This window comes from Ailuropoda melanoleuca, chromosome 5 (genome assembly GCF_002007445.2).
Source record: "Ailuropoda melanoleuca isolate Jingjing chromosome 5, ASM200744v2, whole genome shotgun sequence".
In the NCBI taxonomy this organism is placed as follows: Eukaryota; Metazoa; Chordata; class Mammalia; order Carnivora; family Ursidae; genus Ailuropoda; species Ailuropoda melanoleuca.
Window position 1 is genome coordinate 26,263,144 of NC_048222.1, and position 17,821 is coordinate 26,280,964.

The following is a 17,821-nucleotide window of genomic DNA, read 5'->3' on the forward strand; positions in this document are numbered from 1 at the left end:
GAATGAGCCCCAAAGATTTGGAGAACGTCATACACCCTTCTTAATCCAAAAACTTGGATGCCTGAGAATGGGGTCTTGATCATGGCCAGGCTGCACGTTTAGGTCAGGCCCTGCCTGCACATCTTTATCTGCTCAGTGCTTAGCAGAGATCCAGACACACAGCTGGCCCTCGATAAGTGTTTGCTGAATTTGAGTAAATCCTATAAAAGCTCACACAGAGACATCAACTTGTCACACCTCTTACCACTTCTGCTCCAAAAAGCTCCTAGCAGCTAGTAAACCCTAACAGACCCAGGTCAAGCAGCAGGGGGCACAGGGCTGCTGCTCAAATCTGAGAGAGAAGGAATGGCACAAACTCCAGAAGAGGGTTGGATTTAGACCAGGCCTCAAAGCCTGAAGTGACTTCCCCTCCCCATGTTGATAATGGGATTCATAAGGTGCACGGTGGGAGAGTGAGCAGAGACAGTGGATTTCTGGGCCTTACAACCAACCCAGTGAACTATTTCCTAAGAGAACTCTTCCTTCCCAAAGAGGAGAAAGAAAGGAGAAAAGGAGAGAGGCCTCCCACAGCTGTTGGCTAAAACAGCCGCTCTCACCTCAGTCCATTCGGGGAAGGGGCTACAAAGCAGACAATCTTTATTCACAACTGGGGCAGCAGAGGGGAGGCACCCCCAGGTCAGTCCAAAAGCAGAGATGCTGGGTGGAGCAGGTGGCACAGGGGAGGGACTCAGCACTCGTCCTCTCCCAGGAGGGCGTAAGGGTTTCGGGCAGCCAGGCTGGACCCTGGAGCTGAAGTTGGGGTGTCCTCATCCCCTTCCCCCTCCTCATCCGCATCCCGGTCCTCCTCTCCCTCCTCCTCACAGGAGCTGCTCAGCTCTTCTTCCTCCTCCTCCTCCTCGTCACCTGATGGCCCCACCCTGCCCTGCAAAACCACCAGCTCTGTGGTCTCCGGATGGGACTCCCAGGTGCCTGGGGAACCAAAACAAGAAAAGAACAGAAGAACGTGTCAAGCAAGGAACTAAAGCCAAAGAAAGATGGGGAAGAGGCAAAGACTAAGAGCAACAATTGGTTTTGCAGCTGCTGGCATTCAATTCATTCATTCAAATCCCCGTGTGCTGGGCACTGAACAAAGCTCTGCATACATCACTCTCCTCTCCACCATCACCCTGCAAGACGGCAACTGTCACCCTGGTTTTGCAGATCAGGAAACTGTCTCAAAGACGCTTAGTAACACAGAGCTGGCCAACAGGTACAGAATCCAGGTCTGAGCCTCGTTCTGTGTGGTCACAAAGCCCACACCCTTTTGCCTACATTACAGCACAAGAACACTGGTTGTCTGACCTTTCTGCTCACTGTAGCCCGGGGGATGAAAACACAGGCTGAGGCGGCCGTCCAGTGCCAGCCGCAGGAGGCTGTTGGCTGCTCTGTACACATCATTCCGGGCTGCCTTAGCTGTCTTGTAACCACGCTTCTCTGCCCAGGCTGGAGAGAGAAAAGAATAGTGGGGAGGGAAGTTGTTAACCGGGCCCAATCACCATCACCCCATTCCCATAACACAGTCCTTCCAGAACATCCCAGGCCACTGATCTTGCTGGCCCCACACCAGAAATCCAGGCATGAGTAGCCAGGTGCTTCATCGATGACAGAACCTCTGAGGAGAGGTGAGGAGATAGGGCAGGGTTCAGGGTAAGGGGAGGAGAAACCAGGAACATGGAGCCCACCTTCACAGATGTCCCAGGCACACCAGGGGTGTTCTGCTGAGGGATCCTTGGCCTCTGGGTGGCGCAGGTGGAGCAGGACCTGCACAGGGATTCGAGAGGCCAGGTAGCCCACAGCAGTGTATGGCTCCTGGATTTGGGCAATGGGGTAGATCCCCGCCAGAACCTGAGGGGAAACAAAAGTGCTCAGTCTGTTCCTGACCTCCTGCCTCCTCTCCCTCCCTGCCCCCGCTGCCCAAATACCTGTAACTGCCTGGGCAGAAGGGATGGGAATATGAGGCCAGGGCAGTCACAGAGCTTCACAGAGGGGGTGAGAAAGTAGGTCTGAAAGTATCGGGTGTGGCCGGGGGTTCTGGAGACACTCACGACCTTCCTGCCCACCAGCCCGTTGATCAGCGAGGACTTGCCCACATTGGGGAAACCTAAGGAAGGCAAGAAGAATTAACATTGGACAGTTCCCGACTCTGGACAGGCAGGGTGCAATGCTATAGCTATAGATAAAAAGGGAAGTAAAGCACAGAAATTAAGGAAACAATATAAACTTGCAAGTTTCAAATCAGACTCTGGGCTGCCAGGGTTGAATCCTAGCCTCTCCACTTATCAGCTTTGTAACCTCAAGGCTATTTACTTCATTTCCTGAGCCTTTGTTTCCTCATTTTGCAAGTGCAGATACCTTCAAGCTCAAAGTGGTCAAGATTAAATACGACTGTGTGGTTCAGTGCCTGCAGCACACTAAATGCCCAATACAAGTGAGACATGCAGCTCACAGTCACCACAACTGCTCTAGGGAGAAGAACGGAAACACTTGAGGCTCACTGCCACTCTCTTCAGGACCATCTCCATCGCTCCGGGTGACCTTGGTATCTGTACAGGTAGCCTGTTTAGCACTCTGGCCTCTCAGTGCCAGCATCTATCTTCCAAAGGTCATTTACTCAACTACCCACTGCCGTAACCATACTCTGGATCTGGTCACTTCACACCTCCAAAATCTCAACTGCAAGCATCACTCTTCTCTGCCCGGATGTCCTATCATTCTAGCTCACTTATTCTGTTCCTCAGTTCTAATACATCTTTGACCCACTCTTCCATACTGGACTCACGTTCTCACTTCCCTTCTCACCCAGCTGAGATATCATGACCCGGCTCTACAGTCAGCCCCTTTCACAGACCATGAACTCCCTTGTCCTGCCCCTCTCCTCCATCTTACTCATCCCCATGGCTCCCATCTCCCAATGCTCTGACACCCTGGCTTGTCCCATAATCACCAAGCTTGCTCCCACATCAAGATCTTTTCATTTACTGATCCCTTGGCCTGGAAGGCCCTTTTCCTGTATCTCCAAATGGCTACTGCCTCTCCACATCCTGGGCTCTTCTCAAAGGGGGCTTCCATGAGAACCCTCCTCTCTGGGTCACTCTCTACCCCCTTTCGTTGCCCCTAAATAATATGATTTCAAATCATGAAATCAATCTACTTCCAAGGCAGTAAGCTCTGTGAGAGTAGGGACTTTTCTGCCCCTTTCATGGCAGCATAATCTGCCCCTGGAACAGCACCTGGCACTTAGTAAATATCCGCCAATAACTAGAGGTAAATCTAAGCTCTGGACTGCCTGTGCCACAGAAAATGCTCTCCCCCCCACCCCCACCTCCCACCCTCGCCAGGGAGAAGCAGGGGGAAAGGACAGCAAAGGTTGCCATATGTCAGCAGTCAGACGGGTTGTTCCCAGGACAAAAAGGAGACTAAGTCAGGAACATTTCCAAGGAGCCCAACTAACTACTCTACTCTCCTTAATTTGATTCTCCTATCACCCCCAGATGCCACAACTTTGCCCAAGTCACTTCTTACCTCTCCCACGGACAAAGGAAAGGGGCCCTGGGCCTAATCATACATTCATTTTTTCCCCACCAAGCACAGAGACAAGGCTCTTAATTCAGGGAAGATGCTCCCTGACAACAGACTTAAAGGGATAAGACTCAGAAAGATACTAATACTAACTAAGCTCCTGCTGGGACTTCGTGATTTCTCTACTACAGACTGACTACTACCGTGGAAACAAGATATATGTCATTTGGAACAATGCCTGGTACCTGATAAGCATCACATAAATGATAAGTCTTAGCAATCGTGATTATTACTGCTAACACTATTTGTCAGTCATCATTAGGCTCTCCCCAGGCTACTCTCTTCACTCCACACACCCGTTCTTCTAATCGGATATCAGCATCTGAGTTCTGAAAATCAGAACAACTAAGACTCAGAGTGGATAATAACTTGCTCAAGATCAACACAAGCTAAGAAACGCCTGAATTTAACTCAAGGGTGCCAGGATCGCTCGCCGACACCTTCCTTTTCTGAAATTCTGTACCTCGGAGGAGGCCGCCCTGCCTGGGCCACCGCTTCCTTACCCACACAGCCGATGGTCACAACCCCATCTTTGTAGCGCTCCCGGGTTGGGCCGGTTGGCTCCATCGCTGAGTCAGTCTGCTGCTCCACCAAGACTGCAGGTCCATCCTCGTCTTCCTCCTCCTCCCCAGAGCCATTTCCCCAGGTGGCCCCAGCCACATCTCGGGCAATCTTCTCCCGCCAGCTGCTCAAGTCCACTGTTCAGGGGAGAAGATGATGAAGGCTCTCCCCAGGGCCACCCTAGACGACTGCACAGCCTGTGCACTGCACAGTTGGTCTAACTGGCACCCTCTGGAGTTGGAGAGTGCCAACCTACATGACAGATTCTCCCTGGCCTTCACTTGACACCACGTAGAAATCATGTGAATTTTTGAGTTTCGGAAAAATACCGGGAAGACTAAAGGCAACAGACCACTGAAGCTCCTGCCTACCTGCTGCCTCTGCTGCCACCGAGTCAGTCTGCTCCCTCTTCTATCCCCCCCCGGCCGCTCACCTACATCCATATAGAAGGGACTGACTGCAGGGAAGGTAAGCAAAATGACTCCAGGCCTTGGTTCTCCCCCGTATCCTTCCACAGCTCCCCTCTAAGAGGTATATACCTTTCCCTGCAGTGATGGCTTCACAGGCTCTCAGCAACTGCTCTGGCCCCAGGGCCCGAGTCCATCCTCTCCCCCGCCTCCGACTCTTCTTCAAAACTGAGATCAGAGGGCACAAATGTTAGCACATGGGCCTATGCACCCCATCTCACCCACCACCCTTAGGCCCAAGATCAGGTACTCCTTTGTCAACAAGCCTCTCTGTTCTCCCTGTTGTCCCCTGCCACCCCACCTCGCCCATGCTGCCTTCCTTATTGCCCACTCACCGCTACTAGGGTCCTGTGGGGTGCGGGGGTCCCGAGGGAAAGAGGTAAAAAGGACTATGTGGAGCTGGGGATAGTGTTGGTGAAAATAATGCTTCCAGGCAACCACGAGAGCCGGTGGGGCTAGATCCACCTTGTTCAGGACCAAGACCAAGGCCAACCCAAGTTCTCCAGTCACGTACTCGTAAAGTGCTGGTGGGAAATTCACAACCTGGGACAGGGTTGGTGAGAGGAGGGAGCAATGAGAGGTCAACCCAGAGTTCTCTGCCTCCAGCTCCCCACTCACCAGACACCACTCAGAGACAAGACTCTGGTGGTAGCAGATTCCAGGGCAAAAGGATAAATCAGCAAAACTGAACTAGAAAAACAAAGTAGCAGTAAGCAATACCTGTGCATTTGTCTCTGGGGGACTTCTTACAGGTCCTGATTAGAGATGGAAATGAGCCAAAAACAAGACAAGGAAATAGTGATACCTTGCACACTGGCGTAAAGGTTGGGGTCAGGCATAGGTTGAGATAAAAGGTGGAGGTTGAGATAAAACTTAATACCTGTTTTTGTGTGCACACAACTATGTACACGTATATACACGCAGAAGTGCATGTCTGCGGGTTTGTGATGAGTATGCGTGGCTGTGTGAGTGCACATGAGCACACATACACGTCTGTATGTGTAGGAGTGTGTGTATATGTGCCGTTAGGGATTTCCAACCTAAATGTCCCCCACAGACCTCCCTTTCTCCCACTAGAGGACAGCAATGGAGTGGGAGAGCCAGGTTAATACAAGGGTTGTCCAGCAGCCAACTTTAGAGCCTTAACCACTCTCCTAGTCTTCCATGTAAGGCTGAGTTCTGTAGTGACTGATGTGGTGGGGCAGGGGGAAATCCCCAGCTGCTTTCGCAGAATCAACTAGAGCTCCACACTAAAACTTTCTACTGGTCTAGCTGTGGTGGAATGAAAACAGGATATGTAGTTTTTCATCAAAGGAAGTAAAGAAGAAAGTCAATTAACCAAACCAACAGTGACAAGCTGTGACACTGATGAATAAAAGGACTGAGTTCCCAACTGCAGACATCACTATGAGGTAGGGAAGACTAGAAAAGAAAGGTATCTCTCCATCTCCCAACTCTTGCCTCTGCCCTTTACCCCACAAGAATCTCCCTCCCCCATCCCCCTTGTCACCCTCACCCCAGTACTCACTGGATGTCGTATATCAGTAATAAGGAGGACAATGTCAGACATCTCCAACACACGCCACAGCTGCCTCCATGTCTGAAAAGACAAGACCAGTGGAAGAGTACCTAAGCCCAGAATTGCTCTCCTGCCTGACCCCAGACCAATTTGACCAAGGGTCACTATGCCCCACTCCTGTCCCCACTCCATTCTCACCTCCAGATTATGCTCAAAGTAGCTGAGTTTCTCAGAGGTGTAAGCCCCATGAATCTTCCCAAGATACTCCTGGAAGCTCCGTTCCTCCTGGCTCATTAGCTGCTCTTTGGACATCTCATAGCTCCAAGGAGGACGCCGAGGAAAGTCCAGGACTGGGAAGTTAAGAAAAAGTCCAAGTAAGTCTGAGAATAGTTTCAGGGTTCAAGAGTGGATCCCAAACCTCTCATCCTTCACAGTCAGCTCTTCCTCTTCCAAGTTCCTTCCCCCAGCCATTGCCTCTCCCAAACATCCAGGTGTTGAGCTCTCACCTGAGCCAGGCTGATAGACTTCCCGGATGTCCAGCTCCAGCAGCTCAGCACTAACGGGCTGCAGCACTTGCTCGCGGGCTGCCCTCTTTCTTCTTTCCACCTCTTCCCGGCTGTCTCGCTCAAAATGCAGCCGGTATCTAATGGGACAGGGACCGCAGCATCTCTTGCAATCCCGTGGCCACAAACTCCCCTCCTGGGCAGACAACTTCGTAGAGCTTTCTCTCCAGAGTTGTTCAAGTCTCCTCTCAGTCGACCCTCCCTCAAGTCCCTCTCCCGCAATATTCGGCCTTCTCCTAAACCTCGCCCTTTTAAAAGCCAAGAACTCTCTCCAGCCCCTCCGGAAGGGAGGATTGTTGCCAGTTCCGGTGAGCCCAGCCTCCTGCGGAGACAAGGCATCCCAGTCCCACCTCCTCCAGCAGCAGCAGCCGGCTTTTCCCCTCAACACTCCCACTTCCGGGTAGGCGGGGATGCCCCGGCCCGCGCCCCCCTCCCCCCGCCTGTTCTCACCGATTTGGGTCATAGCCTCGAGGACCCAACCCCTGGGAAGGCTGCTGGTTGAGCCTGCGGATATGATGGGTCACAGATTCCCCGTCCGAGGTGTCGGTCTGCTCCTCCCGCCGCTCCCGGCTCCCGCTGCGGCTGTTGGAACTGGATCGCAGCCCATCTTGGAGCCCTGCAGGGAGGAGGCGGTAACGCCAATACTGGATGGCTCTAAGGGGCCGCAGGACCCCCTCTCCCGTCCGTGTGGCTTCCCCTCACACAACCCCACTTCTTCTGAGGCCTGATCCTCCCACCATCCTGACCAAGACCCTACCGGATGTGTGTGGGGGGAGTCATTTCTTCTCCAGGGACCTGCGGGGATGGCGCCCCGTTCGAGCTGGGGGGGATTCCCCTCCCCCAATTCTCCATCCTTTCCCACCCCTTCCAGGGAGACAGGGGTGAGAGAATCCCGATCGTCGGCGCGCGGCCACCACCCACTCCCACGCCCCGCAGGGGTGCGGCGGGCACACCCCTCCTTCCAGAGGTGCGGGAGCCCGAGCCCCGCCCCCTCCCCTAGCTCCCGCACTGACCTCGCTTCCGCTCCCGCTTGTCCTGCAACTGCTTCTTCTTTTGCTTCACGCTGAAGGGCTTCTTTCTCGGCATGGCCTGGACCAGTCACCTGGCCCACCCTCCTCCGAGCTCCTGCCGCCTCAACTGACTCCCCCCCACCCCCCCGGGCAACCCCCGCCGCAAGGGCCTGGGACCCTAGAGGGGGCGGGGCTATGAGGTGACGTCAGCGGGCGGGCCTGGCCGATTTGCCCCCCGTGGCCTGGGTGGAAGGCGAAGGAAATATAGCCACTTCCTTCTGGGAGCGAGGCGAGACGACGATGCGGGGTGGGCTACCAGCACGTGAGAGTCAGTGGCACCGAGAGGGCGCAGCGGCAGCGAGGAAGGAGGCGCGCGTGGGAGGATCAAGCTAACTTCGTCACGGACGCTACCAACTCGCGTTCGGAAGAGGGGGGACGTGTGTCATCACTACCTTGCGCGCTGGGGGGACGCTACCACTCACCTGGAGGGGGGCGGTGGAGCGGAAGGCGGGTCCTACCACCTGGGAGAAAGAGGAGCGTGGATGCGCTGAAGTTACTTTACCCGTCCTTCACCCCCCGCCCGGGGCTTGACCTTAGTGGAAAGACGAGTTTGCGCGTCTGGAGAATGAAGTCGAGTTGCTCGTCTACACTGGGGGCGGGGCCAGACGTCTTGCGGGGAGGGTAGCAGTCTGAAGAGTCTTGGGACCCAAATTCCTTGTGGGAGCGATAAGGAGCAGGTTTACAGATCATAAGGGCAAGCGCGGATGAGGAAGGAAACCCAGGTGGGACAAGGATTTTGGGAGAGAGGTCAGAGGGCACGAAGTTGTGCCTGCAGCCGTTACCATAGTAACCGGGGACCGGATGTGGCGATCTTAAGGTGCGACAGCTCTCAGGCATTCTGGCCCGAGAGCCTATCGACTCTATGGCACAGAGTGAGGAGCCGGTTGTGGGCTTTTTTTCCAGCGAAGGGAGAATAGAGGAATTTTTAAAAGCAATTATAGGAACGCAACAAAAAGAAGGCTTGAGACGGCCTCTGTGCCTGGCAGAGACCGAGGCAGGTGTTTTATGAGAGAGTGAGCCGCACAAAATCTCCCCGGAGCCTTCCGGAAGTGAAATGGCGGGAGCCTCAGCTTCTCCAGCCACCCCCCCGGAAGCGGAAATAGAATCTCAGCGTGCCCCTTCCTCACTGCCCTCCAAATCCCGCTGCAGCCATTGCCGCAACCACGATGCCGAAACGAAAGAAGCAGAATCAGCAGCAGCCGCCGCCACCACAGCAGCCCCCGCTGTCAGAAGAGACTGGAGACGAGGAGGATGGGAGTCCCATCGGTGAGGAGCCCGGGAGGGGTGTGCACATGCCTGTCAGCTGGTCGAGGCGAGGAGTTAGGGTCTGAAAAGGTGCGGGGGAGGGGGCTCTAACGGAAGGAGGAAGGGCGCAAGTGCTGGGGCGGGGATAGGAGGCTGTCCGGTGTGGGTCCCTGAGCGAGTTCTCTTCTTGACTCCTCAACTTCGATCCGGCCTCTAACCTTTCTGAAGAAGGCAGGGAAGGAGAGGATAAAGAGCTCGTGTGCGCAGTCGCAGAACGGCAAGGGAGAGGGGGCCCTAGAGAGGTTGCAGATTACGACGACTAGGATAACAATTTGTGATCAGACTTGCACAGGGAAGGTAGAAGTGCTGCCTTCCCTAAACTACTCTGGGGCGGGGGGGGATCGTTCTGATTGGCCAACAGTTAAAGAGAGGGATTGGATTACTTTTGGAATCACCTAGGATGTTTTGGGTAGCAACTGTGTAAGGAAAAGAGAAAGCTGTAAGATATCTTTCCCGCGTTATCCTCCTTGACTGAGTCTCCACTTTTTTTTCCCCTCCAAACTGGAAATGCTTTTTTGAGGAAAGGGCAGGTAGATTTGCCTGAGAACTTGTAACTGCTGAGAATGTATCTGGCTTTACTGATTGGATTAAGAAATGAGTAGTAGAAAAACATAAGACAGGATCATCAGTACGTTAGTCCATTCCAATGACTATATTTTCATGTCTACTCTTAGGACCACCCAGCCTTCTGGGCCCTCCCCCCATGGCCAATGGAAAGCCTGGTGACCCCAAGTCAGGTGAGGATGAGGGGGCTCTGATTCTTTGATTAGGTCCTCCAGAAGGGAGCAAGGGATTAACTAAAACCCAGGAGGACCGAAAACCAAAAGATCAGGGATTCTGTACAGAGACGAATGGAGAGGTGTTGTATATTCACAGGTTGGAAAGGTCAATGTACAAATGTCACTTACTCCCAAATTGATCTGTAGATTCAGTGCATTCCCATTTACAATCCCTATAATGGAAATAGCATTCTGTATTATTATACGGAAGCAAAGGATCAGGCTGAGAGATTGCAGATACACACTTGAAGTAGGAGGACTTATCCTGAATATCACGATTTACTTTAAAGCTGTAGTAGTTATGGTGTGGTATTGGCACAACAACAGACCTAAAAGTCTACAGCCTGGTACAAAAAGTCCAGTAACAGGCCTGCACGTATGTAGACACCTCATTTATGATGAAGATGGAGCTGAAATAGTGGTCATTTCAGTAAATGATGCTGGATTAATTGGATATTCATGGGGTGGTATGAAATCTGACCACCTGTTCATATCATATGTAAACATCAACTTCAAGCGAACTGTAGATCTAAGTGTTAAAGGTAAAGAAAAATATTTTCATAGTCTTGGAAGATGTAGGAGTTCTTAAACAGACAAGAAACATTACGAAAATTGGTAAACCGAGCTACATTAAACTTTTATTAATCAAATGACACCATTAAGAAATTAATATTAAGTCATAGAGTAGAAGATATTTGCAATAAATAAAACCAATAAAGTGCTCGTATCTAGAATGTACACAGGACTCTTTTAGACAACCTGTTAGAAAAATGGGCAAAGTACCAGAACAGCTGTCTCTCAAAAACTGAGATCTAAATGACCAAGAACATGTGAACAAGAACTCAATATCATTAATTGTTAAATAATCACAAGATGAAAACGTAACACTTCAAGTTAAGACCCTTGTGCACTGTTGGTGAGATTGTAAAATGATGCAATTCTATGGAAAACACTGGAGTTTCCTCAAAAAAAATTAGAAATAGAACTACCCCATGATCCAGCATTCCCACTTCTGGGTATATATCCTAAAGAATGGAAAGCAGGATCTTGAAGAGATATTTGCACACTCATATTCATAGCAGCACTATTTGCAATAGCCAAGAGCTGGAAGCAACCCAAGTGTCCATTGACAGATGAATGATATGGTCATGAATATATGGTATATTCATGCAATGGAATATTCAGCCCCAAAAAGGAAAGGAATCCTGTCACATGCTACAGCATGGATGAATATTCGGCCATCTTGCTAAATGAAACAAGCCAGTCAAAAAAAGAGAAATATGTAATTCCACTTATGAGGTATTTAAAGTAGTCAAACTCATGGAAGCAAAATAGAATGGTGGTTACTAGGAACTGGGTGGAGGGGGAAAAGGAGAGTTGTTTTAGTAGCTATAGAGTTTCAGTTTTGCAAGATGGAAAAGTCCTAAAGATGTGTTTCACAGCAATGAGAATTTACTTAACATTACTGAAACATGCACTTAAAAATAGTTAAGATGGCAAATCTTAGGCACCTGGCTGGCTCAGTTGGTAGAGCATGTGACTCTTGATCTCAGAGTTGTGAGATCGAGCCCCACGTTGGGCATAGAATTTGCTTTAAAAAAAAAAAAGAAGAAGAAGAAGAAAACAGCAAATTTTATGTTACGTGTTCCACCACAATTAAAAAACAACAACAACAACAACAACACTCCCCAAATGGCAAAAATGAAAAAAATCGACAATACTAAGTGTTGTCAAGACTATGGAACAGTCTCCGGTGGGAGTGAAAATTGGTACAGCCGCTTTAAAAAAGAAAGTTTGACTTCGTTAAGCTTTAGCATACATGTACCCTAGGACCCAACAATACCTCTACTACGTTTATACTCAGCAGAAATGCATACGTATGTGTAACAAAGACATGTATAAAAATGTTCATAGCAGCATTTTTCGTTATAGCCCCAAACTGGAATCCACCCACATGTCCACCATCAGTAGAATGGATAAATAAGTTGTTGTGTGTGCATGCAATGGGATACTACACTGCAATGAAAATGAACGAACTCCTGCTACAGGCAACCTGGATGAATCTCACAAACACGATGTTGAGCGAAAGGAGCCAGACAGAAAAGAATGCAGACTGTATGATTCCATTTATGCGAAGTTCAAAAACAGGCAAAAACTAACCTATGGTGCTAGAAGTCAGGATAGTGGTTACTTTTGGGGAGGAGGGTGGAATAGTGGGGGAGGAGGGGCACCAAGGGGGGGAGGACTTCCGAGTTCTAAGAAGGCTCTATCCCTTCACCTGGGTGGTAAAAGCACAGGTGTAATTGAGTTGGTGGTAATTGAGTTGTGCACTTAAAATTGGTGTATTTTTCTGTATGTATATTGTACTTCAATAAAAAGTAAAAAAACAAAAACACAGGGTTTCCTTTTCAGGATTAAGCTGGCTGCTGATCACCTTTCCATGTCTTTCTTCTCTTTCCAGCTCTTCACAGAGGTCCTCCAGGATCAAGGGGACCAATGATTCCACCACTCCTGAGTCTCCCACCTCCTCCCCGGGGCAGAGGCCCAATTCGGGGAGGCCTAGGCCCCAGATGTGGCCCATATGGTCGTGGTTGGTGGGGGGCCAATACTGAACCTCCTTTTCCTGGACCAGGACATGGGGGTCCTTCCAGGGGAGGCTTTCACAAAGAGCAGAGAAATCCTCGAAGGCTCAAAAGTTGGTCTCTTATCAAAAATACCTGCCCGCCCAAGGATGGCCCCCAAGTTATGGAAGGTGAGGTCCATTTTTTTATGCCTATACACATTTAATACCCATCACTCCCGGAATGCCTGTGACTTCTCCTTTGTCCTTTTGAAGTAGGAGTAGCCCTGAATATGTTTTTCTCCCAGGAAAATGACTACCATTCTAAAATGTCTAGGGCCGCCTGGGTGGCACAGCGGTTAAGCGTCTGCCTTCGGCTCAGGGCGTGATCCCGGCGTTATGGGATCGAGCCCCACATCAGGCTCCTCCGCTATGAGCCTGCTTCTTCCTCTCCCTCTCCCCCTGCTTGTGTTCCCTCTCTCGCTGGCTGTCTCTATCTCTGTTAAATAAATAAATAAAATCTTTAAAAAAAATAAAATAAAATAAAATGCCTAGAAATGGTAGAGAGTAGGAAATCTGACTGCCTTCTCTGTCTCTGTTTTTTGTTACGTTTGTTTACTTTCTTATATTTTAAACTGCTCAATTTTCACTTGTTTACAGACAAATCCAACCGCCCTGTCTGCCGACACTTTGCCAAAAAGGGCCACTGTCGATATGAGGACCTCTGTGCCTTCTACCACCCAGGCGTCAATGGACCTCCTCTGTGAGACTGTGCCTTCCCATCCAGACTGGAAGGAGCCCTCTGACCTAGCGGCCATATATTTCCCTGTGGCCCTGTGATGGCTACTGTGAGGCTGTTCTACCTACCACCCTCAGTCAGTGACACCCACCCCCACTCGCCACCTCCCCAGTTCGGGGTCCAGAGCTGTGTTCCATCATTGGTGCCCAGTGTGTGGGCCTTCTTCTGATCCAGCCTCCAGAGACTCGCCTTCAGGACCCCATCTTTGCTCCCTTCAACTGCCTCCTGGATCCTCTTCCCCTCGCCGACTGACTGCTGAACAGGAAACCTCTTTGGTGCTGTTTCTTGTGCATCTGTCCACCCAGCCCCCGGTACTGCCCTCAATTCCTGAGAGCCCTGGAGCAGTTTTCCTACCATTCCCTTCTTCTGGCTGCTTGTTTTAAGTCCTTTTTATGTGACAGCCCCAACCCCCAAAGTTGCCAGTTCTGTGAAACTCACCAGGTTGACCTGGGGTCAAGTGCGGATGACTGGTACAGAGTTATTCCCTGAAAGGCCACTCTCCCTGCTTTTGGATTTTGTAGTTTCTGCGTCAGTAGCATGATCCCCACCGCTCTGGTCTGTGATCACTGTGCTTTGTGAAACTGTGCATCCCCTCGTACGTAGCCTTTCTCAGTGTCCGTGGCATCTTTGTGACTTCCCAACACTAGAGTAAGTTTTTCTGCCAAAATGAGTGAGGCTTTTGGTGCCCTATAGACTTTCCGCACCTCCCAACATGGGAGAATTGTGAAACTTTCCACAAGACTGCCTCCCTGGTCTCCCCTTTCTCCTGGTGTCGGTTTTTCTGAGTTTGACACAAGCCCATGAGATGTCCTCTGAAGATTCTGTCGGGCTAACCTATTTCCCCTCCAGCCCACTTTAGTTAGAGTACGTCATTGTGAGGCCACCAGCCCTTTCGTCTGAATTCTGTGAATCTCCACCTGGCCTACCTTTGGGTGGAACCTGAACAGTACTGTCGCCCTCGTCTAACCTTCTTCCCTACATCCCTGGCACTGGTTGTTTTCTGTGAAAACGGCAGTGAACAGGTTCGGTTTTGAACTGGCCCTAAGGAAGTGGGTCAGGAGTTGTGTGGGCAGGAGGGAAGGATGAGAGCCGTTGGAGAACTGAGAATGAATTTTTTTTCTTTTTAACATTTTTTTATATTAGTAATAAATGCAGTGGAAACAAGCATTTTCTTCAATCCCTGTGTTCCAGTCATCTCTGGAGGTGCAGATAAGGCTGTTCTTGTTGGAGCACTTTATTCTTCCATTTGTTCATACACAGTGGTGATGGAGAAAGGAAAACCTTGAGTTTCTTCGAGTCTAAAGAAACCAGTGAGGTCCTGCTAACCTATAAGCATCAAACACACCAAGCTGCATTATGTTCAAGGGTAAGATTTTAGAGGAGAAAGAAAAGCCAGGTATCCATGGAGTAATTTTTTAATACTCTACCCATGTTTGTATGTTTGATGTTTATGGAATTGTAATGACGAAACAGTCTTTCAAATATTTGTAGAGTGTGGGCCTGACAGTATACTAGGCACTAGAAATAACAACTAAAACCAATGAATTTAAATCTACAGGGGAGACACGTTAATCAAAAAATCATGATTATGTGTAAGGTCACACCTGTCAAAAGTGAGACCTAATGCAAAGGGAGTATGTAATGAAGGGAGACTGGGAAGATGACATCTGAGACAAGCTCTGAAGGACAAGTAGGAGGCCTGCGGTGGAAGAACAAAGTCCAAGCACAGGTGTTTGCTAAGAGATGGGAAGAGTAGGAGACAGGCGGAAGGAAGAAGAGCAAGACCACTCAGGGCCTTGAATACGTAAAGACTTGGGTATTTTTCTTAATACCAAAGCCTTGAAGGGTTTAGGCAGGTTGATATGGATTAGAGTGGTTTTTCAACAAGATCAACTCAATGTACGGAGCTGACCAGGCTTGGAAGTGTCTTCAAAGCTAACTTCAGTAGTCCAGGTGAGTTATGATGGTATAGATTTGGGTAGTAGAATGGGAGAAAAGTAGACATTTGAAAATAAGAGATCAAAATGAAAGTATTTTAGGTTTCTCAGGGTAGTTCTGGCTTACGTAACTACCATTTAAAAATAAAGATACAGGGAGAACACAGGGAATGCTAGAAATTTGGAATTACTGGGCCTGAGCTGCCTTTTAAGACGTCTGAGAAAATAGGTGAGTATACAGGTTTGGTATTCATATTAAAACTAGTGACATAAATGTCTTCATATCTGAGTGTTTTACAATATAGGTGGTAGTTAAACCATGAGCATGGAAACATTCACTAAAAAGTACCTACTATGACCTGGTTTATCAGCTTTTAAGTTCAGTTGTAACAGAAAACAAAGTTAGTCTTAAAGCAAAGTAGAAGTTTATTTCTCACTATTCAAGAGGTAGACAGTCAAAGGCATCAGGCCACCACCTCAAATATTCAGAACCCCTCCCCCCAGGTTTCAGCTCCATAATTACTGAGGTCAGATCCTCCTATTCATAGTTTGGGAAGTGAAGCTAGCTTATCCATGCTCCCAATTCCCAGTATGGACAAGGAAGGGCAGAGGACAACAGCTGTCTTGGAGGAAATTTCCTTAAAGGTAACAGTTCTTCAACTTTATGCCACTGACTGTAATAACTAGTCTTCCCAGCTGCCACTGAAGCTTGGAAAAGTGATCTTTATTCAAGCAGCTATGTGCTAAGCAAAACACTGGACTTTCAGGCTGAACGTCCTCTATTAGCCCCTCTGCTAAAATTTCGGGATGCAATAGAGAATAAGACTAAAAATGTCAATGCCTTCCAGACAAAGACCACCAGGAACACACCCATAGTCAAGCAACTGGATTTATAAACTGCAGAGGTTATCTCACTAAGGGTTAGGAATGACAGGACTAGGGTTTGTGCTAGGTGATCTGGAGAGAAGGTTCAGGGAAGTGAAATTGTTCTGGGTTGGGTGCTCTCAGGAAGTGAGGGCAATTATGATTGCATATTTTAATCTCATCTTGAAGGATGGAGGAATGAAACATGGCTAAAAGTGTAGCTGGTCAAAAAAAGCCATCATTCATCTTAGCAGAGAGGGTGCTGTTTAATATTTATGGTATTTGCACAGTGACATTGTCTTTGTGCTTAGAGAAGATTATGAACTTCGACTTACTTCATGACAGTCACAGTAACCTTGTCTGACATTGGTGTTCTGTGAAGTTATGTTCAACCTGAGCACCATGGCCTAGCTGTTAGGATCAGGCCAATTTCCAGTTGTCAAGGGAATGTCAAGTGGGAAGAAGAGAGCGCGGGGTGCCTGGGTGGCTCAGTTGGTTAAGCGACTGCCTTTGGTCAGGTCGTGATCCCAGGGTTCTGGGATCAAGCCCCAAATTGGGTTCCCTGCTTGGCAGGGGGCCTGCTTCTCCCTCTCCCTCTGCCGCTGCCATTGCTTGTGCTCTCCTGCTCTCTCTCTGTCAAATAAATACAATCTTTAAAAAGAAAAAAAATAGAGGGGGGGCCCAGGACAGCCTTGAGGAGGGCTGACGTTTGGTGGCCAAGTAAGAACAAGGATGAAACTTAGAAGGAGATGGAGGAGGGTTGGCCAGAGAGGGTTGGGGAGATACCTCAGAGTGTAGTGTCCTCTTTGCTTAATAAATATATTTTTTGAATAATGAAGTAGACTTGGTTTGCTGATGAGGGGAAATGGAAAAAGAATGACCTTTCAGTTTGGGCCCAAGTAACTAAATGAAAGATGGTGTGATTGCTTGATGGGAAACCTGGAAGAGACACAGGGTTAAGGAGTAAAAACAAGAGTTCCGTTTTGTACATACTAATTGGAGATATTTATTAGCGATCTCAGAGAGGATATCCAATAAACAGTTGGATTTGTGAGCCGGGAGCTTAGGACAGAAGTTGGGGTCAAGAAGAGACATTTGGGCATCTTCATCAGTTACGGATGGTATTTAAAGACATGAGACATAGGCGATAAGTCCAGATAGAGAAGATGGGCAAAGAATGTACCTCAAAACATTTAGACTTAAAGAGAAGCCAGGAAAGGAGGGAAAGGGAGCAACCACTGAAATGGAAGGGAAACCTGCAGAAAGCAGGGTCCCTGAAAAAAAGGAAGTGGGAGTGATCATGTGGCTCAAATGCTGCTGGGAGAGTAAGAGAAGGACGGAGAATTGGCCCCGTATCTGTTGACCTTGGCAAGAATGGACTCAGATAATGGCATAGGGACAAGAGTATGATTATAAAGTTTTAAGGGGAGAACGGGAGCTGAAAGAACTGTGGGAACATCTTGCTCCCACATCTATTAAGTGATATAGTTAGAAGCGAACCCAAATCTTGATTGTGGTGGTGGTTTAATGGTTGTATATATGTCAAAACTTTGATCCAAGTGTTCATTTTGCAGTTTATTCCCTGTCAACTTATTGTATGTGCAGTTTATTGTGTATCAATTATACCTCAGAAAAACTGTTAGCTCCCCCCACCACCGAAAATGAACCGAAGCTTTACCGCACTTTGTTAGGCGACAGTTCGTTTACGACTCTACACTTAAGGGCTTTGCAACGTATCTCAACACCAGGCCTAAGTAGATGGACTGCGTCCTTCTGCTC

General features: G+C 49.0%; 2 protein-coding genes across 4 annotated transcripts; one reads left to right on the forward strand and one right to left on the reverse strand.

The window, feature by feature from the left end:
• Positions 1-618: 618 nt before the first annotated feature.
• Positions 619-8,461, reverse strand: GNL1 (G protein nucleolar 1 (putative)). Its single transcript, XM_002928862.3, has 13 exons — positions 8,331-8,461; positions 7,742-8,259; positions 7,179-7,344; positions 6,672-6,808; positions 6,364-6,515; positions 6,175-6,246; positions 4,982-5,189; positions 4,719-4,814; positions 4,122-4,316; positions 1,962-2,140; positions 1,722-1,884; positions 1,342-1,482; positions 619-969 (listed from the first exon to the last, which is right to left on the reverse strand). Exons 2-13 carry the CDS (start codon positions 7,812-7,814, stop codon positions 728-730), a joined length of 1,824 nt encoding a protein of 607 aa, XP_002928908.1. The 5' UTR covers positions 7,815-8,259; positions 8,331-8,461; the 3' UTR covers positions 619-727.
• A 108-nt stretch (positions 8,462-8,569) lies between these two features.
• PRR3 (proline rich 3) lies at positions 8,570-14,418 on the forward strand. 3 transcript variants are annotated; one of them, XM_002928863.4, is made up of 5 exons: positions 8,570-9,064; positions 9,778-9,840; positions 11,815-11,997; positions 12,344-12,634; positions 13,103-14,418. In XM_002928863.4, the coding sequence occupies exons 1-5, from the start codon at positions 8,965-8,967 to the stop codon at positions 13,207-13,209; spliced, it is 744 nt and encodes a 247-aa protein (XP_002928909.1). In that variant the 5' UTR covers positions 8,570-8,964; the 3' UTR covers positions 13,210-14,418. The 3 variants fall into 3 exon arrangements, with proteins under 3 accessions (XP_002928909.1, XP_011235083.1, XP_019665118.1); XM_011236781.3 differs by lacking the exon at positions 11,815-11,997; XM_019809559.2 differs by lacking the exons at positions 9,778-9,840; positions 11,815-11,997.
• The last annotated feature ends 3,403 nt before the right edge of the window (positions 14,419-17,821 follow it).

Excerpts from the sequence above, each read along its gene's own strand:
- GNL1 (XM_002928862.3), bottom strand. The coding sequence starts at position 7,814 with ATGCCGAGAAAGAAGCCCTTCAGCGTGAAGCAAAAGAAGAAGCAGTTG. Across the intron at positions 6,809-7,178 it reads CGAGGCTATGACCCAAATCG|ATACCGGCTGCATTTTGAGC; the intron begins GTGAGAACAGGC and ends CTGTCCCATTAG. Across the intron at positions 6,247-6,363 it reads ACTTTGAGCATAATCTGGAG|ACATGGAGGCAGCTGTGGCG; the intron begins GTGAGAATGGAG and ends TTGTCTTTTCAG.
- PRR3 (XM_002928863.4), top strand. The coding sequence starts at position 8,965 with ATGCCGAAACGAAAGAAGCAGAATCAGCAGCAGCCGCCGCCACCACAG. Across the intron at positions 9,065-9,777 it reads GGAGGATGGGAGTCCCATCG|GACCACCCAGCCTTCTGGGC; the intron begins GTGAGGAGCCCG and ends GTCTACTCTTAG. Across the intron at positions 12,635-13,102 it reads TGGCCCCCAAGTTATGGAAG|ACAAATCCAACCGCCCTGTC; the intron begins GTGAGGTCCATT and ends ACTTGTTTACAG.